We start from the raw sequence: 13,843 nt of genomic DNA on the forward strand, positions 1-13,843 counted from the left end.
GATGTTTGAAATAGTTCTCCATCTGGCAGAGGAGGCCTTGAAGCTGTGAGCCACTCGCTGCAAACCAGCAGGACATGAAGGATTCTTGAGCAGATCTGAAGCTACTGGGAGGCCTTTGAGGAGTTAAATTCCATAGTAAATACTGTACCTTCAATGGCCCCTTCTCCCTCTCAGTCCAGCCTTCCTCCACTCCCGTGGGGGCCCAAAGGGGTTAAATGAGCACTCTTTGACTTGTACTTGGTGGTCCCAGAACTTGACTTGGGCTTGGAGACTTCCATGAAAAGTCTGCCTTCCATCTACTGGCTTGGGTTTCTTGGTCTCTCTGCTCCAGGCTAATCCCTTCAACCTGCTTTTTCCATTTCTGCCAATAATCCCCCTCTCCAGACCTTCCTAATGCTCTTCTGGGGCAGGGGGGAGACTTACTGAGGGCAATGTTTATTTCTAGAGGGAGACGTGACCACATGACTTCACACTGGTCGTCCCCTTGATTATTCAGTTTCTGTCTAGATTAGTCATGGGTGTTTGTGCACCCCAGCCGCACCCCCAGGAGGCTTTAGAACACTGTCCTTATCTCAGCACTGAGCCTCTATCTAGCCTCCTTCCCTCTCTCTCCTTACCCATCTTTACCCACAGACTCGCAGGCTTTCTGGACCTCTGAGGAAGATAAGCACTTCACTAGAACCTCTGCTACAGAACCAAACATATTGAAATGACTCTTTACGAAGATACAGAAACAACAGAAAAAGAATACATGACGATTGTTTCTCCTGAGGGTTCAGTTACCTAGGGGGCCTTTAGCAAACTTTGACTGATAAATCTAACCTTTCCTTCCTTGGCAATAGTTGATCACACTGTGAGGAAAACAAGTTAGAGAATGGAAAAATAATATTTGGATTTCAACGAAATAATAAAGATGCAGGGACTATCTTTGACTTTTGCAAGGTGAGAAGACAGTTTACATTTTGATTATTTGAGGGCAGGAATCCCTTTTAAAACAGGGCCAGTCTGCATGATGCATTTAAAAATCAACCTTTTCAAATATAGCCATAACCCCCATAAGATTTCTTGATTTCTCTGGGGTCAGATAAACCATCACATCTCACAGTGGTGCCCTGTACATGAAAGTGATAAACATAACCTGGAAGCACGGCAGTGGCTAAAACTATGGAGCTGGTAGCCATTCGCTGAAATGATTTTTTGCTTTTAATTCATTGCATAAAATGCTAATGTCCAAATTCAGGCAGGTAGATCTTACCAACCATCAAGAGCTTCAACCCTGCTAACAGCTAAGTATGCACTTTTAAACCCTACTTTGACTGCTCCAGAAACTTACTGGGTTTCCTTAATGCCTCTCTTACTATTTCCTTTGTGTCATTTTCTTTTTCTTTAAAAACATAGCTGTGTGATCTTGGGGAAGTTATATTAATTCCTTGAGACTTGGTTGCCTTCTCTGTGAATATCTGGGTATAATTTTATTATTGCTCAATAGAATTTTTGGTGATAATGAAAATATTCTATTATCTGTACCATGCAATGCAGTATTCAATAGCTACATAGAGCTAATAAACATCTTTGGAATATGGCAAATGCAACTGAGGAACTGATTTTTTTCTTATTTTTAAATTTGTTTAAATATAAATAATGCCATGTGGCTAGCATCTGTTGACATTACAGATCTACATAATATTTTAAGGACACTCTCCACTCAAAAACTCTACCATTTATTAACTCAACCTAAATATTTTTGCCCTCTGACAAACAAAAAATAATTTATGCTTCCCTTGAAATTATCTGCCAAGACCTTTATCAGTTTGGGGACATTATATTCTTAAAATTGACTTTGCTTTATGAAACTTCAATAATGCTGGAGTTTCCTGCCCTTGGTACCACCTTTGTGATGATGGGAAATATTGTGGATGATCAAGGACCATTTCAAGAGATCATGGAGAGAAACCTCCTTCTGGATTTAATTTCATTATGAGGATGTCAAAATGCTACATTACTTAAAATAAAACCCATACCGTTTTTATGCTAAGTTATATTCTACATGTAACTGGAAAAATGTTAAAAAGATTTTTAAAGAACTGCGCATCTATTTTTGAAGCTGATTTGCCTGTTGAAGGCATGTTAGCACTTTATCCATCTCAGTACTATTTCACTTAGTAAACAAATGCAGTTGCCATAATTGCTGCATATGTGTCTGTGTTCCCTTCTAGGCTATATGTTTTTGAAGTTAGAAACTATATTTATATCACAGCGCCTATGTATAGCACAATATCCATTGCTAATTCAGATTGTGTTTTAAGATATGAGACGAAATGTAAGACTTTTATTATAGTCATAAACATCTAGCAAACCAAGCAGAAAATAAAAGCTAATTTTCAGTTGGTTGGCCGAGAACAAAAAAGCGAAGAATACCTAGTGCAAAATCATATCTCTAATAACTACTGTTGGATTTAGAGCACACACATGCTAAAAAATATCTTCTTATCAAAGATTTGAGGTTGGACCGGAAAAATTTATATCAGAAGTGAAAATAATCTTGTGGTCTGACCAGTGTGGATCACACAAAGTAAGTGTATACTATGTATAAAGTAGATAGACTACGAGGTCCTACTGTATAGCACAGGCAACTATATTCAATACCTTGTAATAACCTATAATGGAAAAGGATCTGAAAAAGAAATACATATATCTGAATCACTTGGCTGTACACCTGAAACACAACATTGTCAATCAACTATACTTCAAGTAAAACAAAACAAAAAACTAAGTGTAAAGGGAAGTATAGTTTTATAAATTCACCTCTGATATCCAATGGACCAACTGAAAGACAACAGAAACTACAACTTTCTAGGAGACAGGACATGGCCAGCAAACCAGGCCGTTACCCTCGGTAACGGTCATACCTGCCAAAAAATATACAGACTAGCCTGCATTCATGAATACATAGGAATTCTTCATTTATCTGGCATTGTTAGGCAATGAAGTATTGTATGTTAGGAAAAGTTTTTTTAAAATGACAAATTTAAGAGGAGTTATTTTAACCTTCACTCGGGAATTTTCTTCTAAAATTAAGAAATCTATCTACTGGTGTATCTAATGTTTCCGTTATAACTAGGGGTCATCAGTTCAATCAACGTTTGCATGAATGATGCAAATGGAAACAAGACAGCCATGCTTACTGAAACTGAAAATGACATGGCACTGGCTGGAGTAACTGATGAGAGAGCAAGAAAAAAAACAAAAATGAAAACAAACCGTGATCAAGAAACAATCAGTCAAGTTCTGACTTTCTGTACTTAGTTTCAAAAAGAGATACCACAAATCCCAGCGAGAGACTCCAGCATCATTAGCTGTCTTTCTCCTTTGTTTCCACCTTCCTTTCCTTTTCCTTCTACCCTAGATTGTTCCAGGAAGTGTTTATAGCTCCTTGCAAGACAAATTCTAATACTTGCTTTCTCTCACACAAACTTCACAATATGTCCATGTGATAAATAGTGTGGAGGTAAAAGAGAATTCATCACAGGGACATCTCCTATGAAAATAAAATTAGAAACTAGCTTCTAAACATGCAGAGAGAAGGGCGTGGTGTCAGGCACTAATTTCCTTGCGAATTCCTCTCCATTTCTAATAGACGTTCTACTTTATCAAGATCCCTTTTTATTGGTGTCCTATTCCAGACTGCTCCACTCCGCCCATCCTCATCCTGTAAAATACATTCACACTCTTTTGTGACCCTACTTATTTTCCCATTAAATAATCAATTATAGAACTGTCAGAATTAATTACAGAGTGAAATTAAAATACTGGAGTCACTTGGAGGGTTTAAGCAGCTCCACCAGAAAATACTGGGCATGGATTTAAAAGAGGCTGCATGGGACTTGCTCTTGTCCAAGTTCTTTCTCAAGAAGTATCTGAAATAAGCCTAAATTCAGAGTTAATCAGACTGGCCTTCTTTCTCAGGTGGACTGGAATTCATTGCTCTTTCCCCTCAACTCCCTGATGTCAGTGGCACTTTCCGGAGAGGAGGTGGACTTCTCTGCCTACTGCAGAAGCTCAGTTCCCCCAGGCCCACTCCCTGTCTGAATCCCACACTGGAGGCCAGATGCCAGCCTTCCCAGAACTTTCGTGGTCTCCTTTCAGTTTCCGACCTGCTCAGATTGAGTCCCTCTAGACTCTTTCTCAGCTGGAAACCTGATCTTCAACCCCTTTCCCTGACCTCGATGGTTACCTGCCTACTTTAGGCCTCAGGTGCTTTAGCTATAAAATGATATATTTGTCCTTAATTCTAAAGTCTTCTTTCTAAGGCTCTACAATGTGGTGGCTCCTTGAAAATGTTTCTCTTTGCTGGTTTTAATTTTGTAGAGAATTAAAACCCCAGCCACTCTAAAAGTAAGTTACATTGGATAAGGAAAGTGTGCTTTTGTAGTTAGATTAACAGGGATGGAAGATGACTTAGTATGTTTTAAGATACTCATGATCCGTTCTCGTGAGAGTCGGGGGAAGAAGGGGAAGAGAGTTAATAAAATACCAAACGATTGTGACAAATTAAGTTCACCAAGATGTAGCTGATTAGTTACTACTTGAATAAGCCACACAAATCCAATTCAAGTTGTCCTTTATTTTTCTAAGAAGGATCCCAGTGAACTGAGTCCCATGTTCAGTAACTCCACGTTCAATGGCTTAGTCTTTAAAAACTGTTATGTTGCTGGAAGAAGAAATATTGCCCATCAGTCCTAATTGATGTCTACCTATCACGCACATTTGGAATAAATCTATTACTTTGACTGATCTCAGTGTAATATATTCCAAAGGGGCAACGAGCACACAAAAATTTATGAAGTCTCCATCTTCTACACTGAAGTGTGCAATAAATTACGTATTATTTGGCCGTGAAATTCACAAGCCATAGAAACCACGCCATTAGCAATGTATACAGTGGTAAAGAGCAGGTAATGAGAATGATATAAAACAAAATAGACTGTGTATGTTGGCACTGCTGCCAATAAAGCAATTATTAAATGCATTCATATGCATCTACGCTAGTTAAGCTCTTTGAGGGCGATTGCTATGAATTCTACATACCTGTCAGGATACTATATATAGCCCACTTTCTATGGCCTTTATTCAAAGACGCTGAGAAAGGGTTACTCTGGGTAAATTCAGACCTTTTCTCAATATAGAATTTGGTCAACATGCATTCTGAACAGCAAAATTTCACAGTATTTTCCTACACTAATTGCCACCTCAGCAAATGCAGGATTAAGTATAATGGATTATAAGAAGTTAGAAAGGAAAGATGGAAGAAAAGAAGGAAGGTAGAAAAAAGGTGGGTATGGAGTACTTCAACATTTACGTAAAGAGTGGACCTAAAACTAACCTGAGGTTTCCCTGAGCCATTAGCATACGCTATGGAAACTCAAATGAAAAAATAAAAAAAACCAGCAAGGGAAACTCAAAGATTCTTTGTTTTTTCACTTTACTGCATACACACGTCCACCTTAAACAATCTATATGCTTATATCCAATAAGAGAGCATTGTTTTGCAAGGCTATTTGGCTTCTATCAGCATGTAAAGGTCGGACAACTCAACTTTAGCAGAGTTAGCCTTCAGGTGAATAATTGCTTCTTTCAGGTTGCGAGCAGTTGAATTTTCCAGAAATGTTTCCCAAAATATGAAAACTAAAAGAAGGGTCCTAGGACAGCGTCCTTTAGAAGTTTTATAGTATCAAGGCTTTTGGAGGAAGAGAATCCTTGTCGATTATCAACACAGTGATTCCAAGCAGGTCAATTTTTGCTGAGAATATTATATAACAGAACCCACTTCACCTCCATTATACTGACAGTGATCTTCCTTACTTCAACCTTGTGCTTCTTAGTAAAGTTGAAAATACTGAGCCAAGAACAGACAGTGACAATGCCAGAGACTCAGATGTACCTATAGGTGCCTTCAGACAACATCAGCCACCCAGGCTAAAGTCCTGGTTTAAAACATCCCAACATGAATGAATCTCAAAAACCATATGCTGAGCAAGTGAAGCCAGATCAAAAGGGCACCTACTGTATTATTCAACTTACATGAAATTGTAAACTGGGCAAAAGTCATCTCTAAAGATAAAAAGCAGATCCGTGGAGGCCTTGGGGTGGGAGATGGGGATACTTTTGCAAAAGCCTAGGAGGAAACTTTCTAGGGTTTTAGGATTGTTATCTATCTTTATGGGAGTGCTAGTTATACAAATGTATACATTAATTAAAAGTCACTGAACCATTGACTAAAAATGTCTGCATTTTATTGTATGTAAATGATACCTTAATAAGGTTGATTACAAAATGAACCAAAAATAAAACAAAGCAGAAGAGAAACCTCTCAAGACCTCAAAGGAAATACACTGTTTTCTTCCAGAGTACCAGATTGGAAATGAGGCATTGGTCTGTTCTACCCTCAGATTATCCCTAGGATTATCTAGTCTATTTTAAAGCACTAGAGTCCCCTATAAGGAAAACTCACCCCATGTTTAATTACTTTGATTTCTTCTGTGCCTGTTCTCCCAACACAGTGAAGCCATTCACAGAAGAAAAACCACCTTTTTCCAACTTTGCATCATCACATATTCCTTCCAAAGCTATTATGTATGGAATGAAATTTGGCTACACTTCGTAAAAATCTAGCTTTTTGAGGCTTACAAATCTTAACAGTTAACCTATTGTCTCCACTGGAATTTGCAAAAAAAAAATTATTTTGAAAAGGAATCGTTGAGACTTGACAGTTTTGTTTTTTGTGATTTTCTCTTCCCCTAAGAGAGAACTGAGTAGGTATGAGAAGCACATACATAAAGGAAAAAAAATTATCTTGCTGCCTTTGCACGGTTATAATTTATAGGAGGCCCTTATCAACAATAATCTATTATCAGAATCAATAAAATATAATCTCCATGAAGGACAGGCCAGGATATTTGTCTCTTTTTCAGCAGATTGCAATACAAACCACATTCATGGATATGCTCCTTGATGATCTTTGTAATACTGTAACAGTTGACCATTTCCTCATGCCTCTTCACCTTAACTTCAACCTGGTTTTTCACTAATGACCTCACATTTCCTTCTCTATCACTTGGTTGTGGGCCTCTTTTCCAACTCCAACTCGCATTTCACTCTGGCACCAAAGGAAGACTCACACCTTCCTGCTTTTTAGTGATACCTCAAGGTCATTACCATATTGTGATCACCCTGAAGAATAGCCAGACAATTGTTATTTCAGAGCCATCTGACAGTTTGTAGCTCTAAAAATTAACTAAGGACCGCATTTGTCAAAAATATCCTAGTTTAAGATTTTGGTAATACAGCAACAGTAATTCCAAAGTCATTATGCTACAGTTGCAGATTAAATAGACTAGAAAAAGGAAGCTTGCCAGATGGTGGTTTACATTATCTACAGACTGTCTCGGTTCAAGGTTAACTTCCCTGGGAGAAAACCCATAAACCCAGAATCATCAAAAATAACCTGCACGTGCAGAGGGGAGACAGCTTTGCTTGTCAAATTTTACATTCTTTCTGATCTCTGGGCCCTGGTGATTTATCTCCCATGGAATGGAATAAGGAGGGGAACAAGTAGGGACAGTCCCTTCGAGCAGCGGCCGCATGCCTGGCATGTCCTTACCTGCTTTCAAGGCTGACTGCTTCCCACACATATGTTGCCTTTTTTAAGCCTCAAGCCCTCGATCCTTTGCTGAAATACAATAATTTCATTTCTATGGTTTTCAATACCAAAAACTCAACCTCCAGGAGGGCTAGAGTCTAATTTGTGCTCCAAACCAAGTAGCAGTGCAGTTCACTACTACCGAGGCTGAATCCATAAAGACTTCAAGACCACGTCCAGAAGACAAGTTATTATATATAATACCGTAGAAGGTCTGAAACATAATTATCATATACATAGCTGGTCCTTCAGAGCTTTTTACCTATAACATGTTTCTTTGATGAAAGTTATTTAATGTACTGGAGATAACTGTGACTTACTGATCAAATATTTGAATACTTATACTTATCTGGGATTTCATTTCTGCTGAAAGAAAAAGGAAGAACAGGACTCACTAAAAAAAAAAAAAAACTTTAGAAATGAAAGTAAAAATCTTATCACACACTATGACTTTTGGAAGCAGCATAGAGGGGCAGTCAACGGTAAAACACTGGTGAAATAGGTCAACACTCTAGGCCAAAAATCCATTATTATTATCATCAGTGACAGTACCACAACTGTGCCCTTCAGAATTAATAATCACTCCTAAGGATCTTCATTTGGCACCAGATGATGCGTTTAAGAGAAACGCTCTGGGAGGTTTTGAATCAGACTTGGTTTTTTGTTAGCCAAGTTACAGGAGAATTTTTAAAGTGGGGGGAGGGGAAGAAGGAAACGGACCAGGAAAAGAATTTAAGCCATCATCTATAAACCAACAAGGCACTGATAGTTCCAAACATTATGTCAGACACTGAAATGACTGATATAGACTCAAGTGGTTTATAAAACCTATAAAAAGACTACACCAGCAAAATCCCCATTTATCTGTAGAGTTCAGAAACTAAAACAAGGAATATTTTAGCTTAAAACCTTATCTCAAGAGAATCATATACACTTCACATGAATAAAAATACCTGAAACCAAACATTTTTAAAAGCTCCAATACCCCAAATATAAAGAAAAATATTAATCCAGAAGACTCAATCAATCCATGATAATCACAAAACGGCTGGGCAATCTCTATCTCCCTTCCACACTAACCATCCATCCCATGGAAGACCAAGGGAGATCAGACCTTCCAGACTTACCTTCCAGACCTTCCAGACACCTGGCTGCTGCAAAATTCTATGGTGACTCCTTGTGGAACAGCAGTTTCCCATCTCTTGTGTCTCTTCCTATCGTGATCATGCAGGAAGCAAGTCTGGCTGTGCTATTTCTTATCATTGTCTGTCACCCATCTGCAACATGGTATTGTACAGATAAGGAAAAAGTAGTTCCCTTTCCCCCAGAAGGTTGAGGCTCAGGTACAGGGGTAATTCTCCTGTGCACACAGTCCTTATTTAGGCCGACTCAGTGACTTCAACAGGCTTAATCATGTGATCAGGTTTGTTGCCAGGTGCGTAATGCTCCCACATCTGTAGATAGAGCCGCTCTAGGTACATTGTGTATTGTTTGGTGTTGAACAGAGGACTAGATGTTCTCTGCTTCCAGACTTTGCCACGAATTTTCTTCAGGTATTCTAGATCAGTTCCCAGTTTCACAGCTATGTCTTCATATTCTTGTCTATTTTGAGCAATAAGCTCACGACAGCCTAAACAAGTGAGCTGGGAAGCTGCAACTCGGGAAGCAAGAGTCTCTCCTGGCATAGTCACCACGGGTGTCCCTGACCAAAGGACATCCATCCCTGTGGTGTGTCCATTACAGAGTGGAGTGTCCAAGCAGACATCAGCCAGCTGGCCTCTCCGAACATGTTCCTCTTTAGGAGCAACAGGTGAAAAAATGATACGGTTCTGGGGAAGGCCCATATTTTGTGCATACTGTTGAATATTAGGTTCTCCTACTGCTGGAAAACGCAACAGCCACAGTACACTATTGGGAACACGCTTCAGAATATTTGTCCACATGTGCAAAGTAGATGGGTCAATTTTATATAACTGATTAAAGTTACAGTACACAATGGCATCTTCCGGTAACCCGTACTGAGAACGTGTGGTTACAATAATGGTACGGGGAACCTCCTCCCCAGTGGCAGCCTTAATGTTGATCTGGCTAGTTGCCAGTCCATTGCTAAGACTGAATCCATTAATTGTTATCTGAATTTGTCCTCTGTTAATCATTTCAATAACTGCCTCTGCAATAGTATTCATAGGAATGACAGGCATATTAAGAGCTGTATTACTGCTGTTTGCACTGTCTCCTCCATCAGGACATTTCGTCTTGACAATCTGCACATCTGGGAGACTATCAAGAAATGCTTTGAGGTCGATGCCATTCAGCACAATCCGATTGTCATAAATGTGCCCATTGGACTTAAAATCGATGACTGCTTTCTTCTTCAGGTGAGGGAACATATTAGCATGATCACCAATAAAGAAAGTATGGGGCATATAAGCCAGTTTCTCAGAATACTGCTCAGCAACTTCAGCAGGTGAAGTTTCCTGATCTGTGATGATATAATCCATGAAAAGCACGCCACTGGTCCCAGGGTAGCCCAGCCACATTGCCTGAATAGGAGCTGGCCTGAGAGCAAAGAGTTCATTTTGAGCACCCCTGGTATAACCATTCATATTTACAAGGATGTGTATACCATCTTGATGGATGCGATCAGCTGCTTTCCCATTGCATGGAATCTGAGAAAGATCAATGAAATGATGGGCTTCTGCCATCACCTTCGCTCGGAAGTTTGTGCCATCATCTGGGCTCAGGGCATAACAGAATACCTCAAATTTATCAGGATTGTGCATGCCTGGAATAGACTGCATAAGATGAGAAGTAGGATGATTCCCAAAGTCAGAACTCACGTATCCTACACGCAGTCGACCATCACTGAGCTTCAAGTCTTTTGGATGTTCGTACGGTGGTTTGTGAAGGACACTGATCTCATCCAAGCAGAGGTTCCCATGGCTCTCAGCAATAGCCTTCCTGAAGCCATGAGAAAGAGGATAAAGCATACTATGATGAGGCTGCACAGAAGGCAACCTATTCTTCTCCAGCTGGTCAGCCACAATGCTGACCAACTTCTTCATTCGCTCATCATAGTCTGTCCAATCACAGACAATCTGCAGGCAATGAGCCAAATCACAATAAGCGTCAGGAAAATCAGGTTCAAGCTTCAGAGCAGTGCGATAAGAAGCAATTGCTTCTGGAATATTCCCTGAATGCTTGTGAATGGAAGCCAGATTGCTGTGGGCATCCGCAAGTGCAGGGTTAATCTGAATGGCACGAATATAACACTGCAAGGCTCCCTGAACATCCTGCATCTCCTTTAGAGTGTTTCCCATGTTACAGTAGGCATCAGCAAAGGTAGGACTGATTCGAACAGCCTCCTTATAATGCATCAGAGCTTCCTGCAGTTTTCCCTGCTGCTGCAATACACTTGCTAAATTTGAATGGGCAACAGCAAAGTCTGGGAAGACTTCTAATGCTTTAAAATACAAGCGAACTGCCTCTTCAATGTTTCCCTGGTCTCCTTTGATATTGGCTAGGTTATTCAGAGAGTCTGCATGGGTGGGACACAGCCGCAGAGCTGTATTATAACAATCTTCTGCTTCGGCAACACTGCCCTTCTCTTCCAGAGCGTTGGCTAGGTTGCAGTAAGCATCAGGGAAATGTGGTTGCAATTCAATAGCTCGCCTGTAGGTGTCTATTGCCAGATCTACCAGGCCTTGCTCATAGTATACACAAGCCAGGTTGGCATGTACCACTGCATGATTTGGGCTCAAGCTTAGGGCACAAAGGTAAGCTGCCACAGCTCTGTCAAAAATCCGTGCCTCTTGCAAGACATTTCCTAAATTGATATAAGCATCCAGAAAATTGGGGTCAAGGGTGACAGCCTTTTCAAAGTGATGAATTGCAAGCCAAATCTCCCCTTGTGCATTGAAAACACAGCCAAGATTACTCCAAGCTACTGCAAAGTTCGGTTGCGTCTCCATTGCTTTCAAATAACATGCCTTGGCTCCTTCCAAGCGACCCAGGGCTTTGAGCAGGTTCCCCAGGTCACTGCGAACACAGTACAAATCAGGATTGCACTGAAGAGCAGAGACGTAAGCTTGTACTGCCCCTTCCATGTCGCCTGCTGCTACCAAAGCGGCTGCCAGGTTAATATAACCATCGATGAAATCTGGCTTGAGATGCAATGCATGCCGGTAATGCTCAATTGCTTCCTGCAACTGTCCTCTTTCCTTGTACACATTCCCCGAATTCGAATAGGCTTCTGCCAGAAGAGGGTTCTGTTTAATTGCCAGAGTACTAAAGTGGGCAGATCTGTCCAGCCTTCGACACTGGAAGTGTAGAGATGAAAGTAATAGAAGTACTCCAATATTGTGTGGCTCTTGTCTCCACAGCTGCATGCAGTGTCTCTCAGCTGCCTCAAAATCTCCTGCCTGATATTCTCGATGTGCCAACTCAGCTAACCCTTGGAAGGAAAGCATACGTTTCGTTGGTTCTGTGCTGTCGGCCACGTTGCCCACAGAAGACGCCATCTGGAGGGTCTGCAGAGAGTGAGAAAAGGGGGTAATTGAGTCCCGCTGCCGCCACTACTGGCAAGAATGTTTCTAGAGGTAGCAAATACGAGGGCAGCAGCCATACCACTGCTTTGGCAGGCTTAAGCGGCGGCGACAGTTACAGGCACCGAACCTTAGGAACTCTGGTTGGTCGTCTAACTCTCACGCTCTTGAAATCTTAATTCTTAACCCTGCCCTCTTCCACCATTTTTCTCCTAATCAGGGAATAAAACTTACCTATACACTTGCCTTAGAAGAAATCAAAAGTCAGTAGTCCAAACACTTTTCAAAATTTTGTTTTCTGCCCAGTCGGAAAGGAAATACATGATTGACTTTACTTCATCATTCATATAGTCAATGTGGAAAACATTAGGGCCGTGAATTTCAATACAGTAAGATCAGAACATTTTAAATTGGCCTTCCCAAACCACTAATAAGTAATCGATGTTGTATATAATGCTAAAATCTTAGAGACTGAGTTTGATATTTTAAAAGTTCTGAAAGGATTAGCTAATTTCTCTTCTCATGCCTCAAACCAGAGTATTACTTTTTTAAAAATAAATTTATTTATTTTTATTTATTTATTTTTATTTTGACTGCATTGGGTCTTCAATGCTGTGTGTAGACTTTCTCCAGTTGCGGCGAGCGGGGGCTACTGTTTGTTGCGGTGCCTGGGCTTCTCATCACAGAAGCTTCTATTGTTGTTCCACAACTCTATGGGTTCCTTTTTAGGTCCTATGAAGAACCCTAGAAATTAATTCATGGAATTATAGGTTTTTGCAAAATTGTCAAAAGTGAGATATTTTCACTTCCATCAGGTAAGACCAGCGTCTCTTTCTTTGCCAATTTTCCTTCTATCATATTCCGCTATGTTGGATCATATTGGAATGGCCACAGGCTTTTTTGATATCTGGCTAAGGAGATTTTCTTTTGTTCTGTGGTACGCGGACCTCTCACTGTTGTGACCTCTCCCGTTGTGGAGCACAGGCTCTGGACGCACAGGCTCAGCGGCCATGGCTCACGGGCCTAGTCGCTCCGCGGCATGTGGGATCTTCCTGGACCGGGGCACGAACCCGTGTCCCCTGCATCGGCAGGTGGACTCTCAACCACTGCGCCACCAGGGAAGCCCTAAGGAGATGTTTTAAGTGAGGCTATTATGTGATTTTCAGACATCACCATATGTAATTGACTATATACTATCCCATTACAGGAATAACTTCCAGTACTCATACTGACTACTCTACTGACTTAACTAGCACAAGACACAGAAGCATAAGGACAAAAACCACCTTACAATATAGCCATGTCTTGGACTTCACAGCTCTCAAAGCATGTGCGTTTGAAGAAGAAAAAAACAACTGAAAAGTACAAAACCAGAAGCTATTCTGTGGAAAATTATTTCAATCATCAGGCATGTGAAAGATAAGTCAAAGATTCAGTTCTCATCAATGCTTAGTCAAAACGGAAATTTTCTTCTGTCAAGAATATACTCCAGGGGCTTCCCTGATGGCGCCGTCGTTAAGAAGCCACCTGCCAATGCAGGGGACAAGGGTTCGAGCCCTGGTCTGGGGAGATCCCACATGCCACGGAGCAACTAAGCCGG

At 40.7% G+C, this 13,843-nt stretch overlaps 2 protein-coding genes across 2 annotated transcripts in view; one reads left to right on the forward strand and one right to left on the reverse strand.

Annotated features, from left to right (window-relative positions):
- The window catches only part of LOC309820411 (uncharacterized protein), a 98,804-nt gene extending 97,332 nt beyond the window's left edge, over positions 1-1,472 (forward strand). The window contains exon 6 of the mRNA XM_082651142.1: positions 634-1,472. The gene's annotated coding sequence lies outside the window, so the exon portion shown is untranslated. The remainder of the gene's footprint in view (positions 1-633) is intronic.
- Positions 1,473-9,078: 7,606 nt separating this feature from the next.
- Positions 9,079-12,219, reverse strand: LOC309819911 (UDP-N-acetylglucosamine--peptide N-acetylglucosaminyltransferase 110 kDa subunit-like; the record flags this gene model as incomplete). Its single annotated transcript, XM_082650354.1, has 1 exon — positions 9,079-12,219. The coding sequence occupies one exon, from the start codon at positions 12,217-12,219 to the stop codon at positions 9,079-9,081; it is 3,141 nt and encodes a 1,046-aa protein (XP_082506480.1).
- Between the last annotated feature and the right edge of the window lie 1,624 nt (positions 12,220-13,843).

Source organism: Grampus griseus (genome assembly GCF_964374135.1).
Source record: "Grampus griseus genome assembly, chromosome: 3".
Classification (NCBI taxonomy): Eukaryota; Metazoa; Chordata; class Mammalia; order Artiodactyla; family Delphinidae; genus Grampus; species Grampus griseus.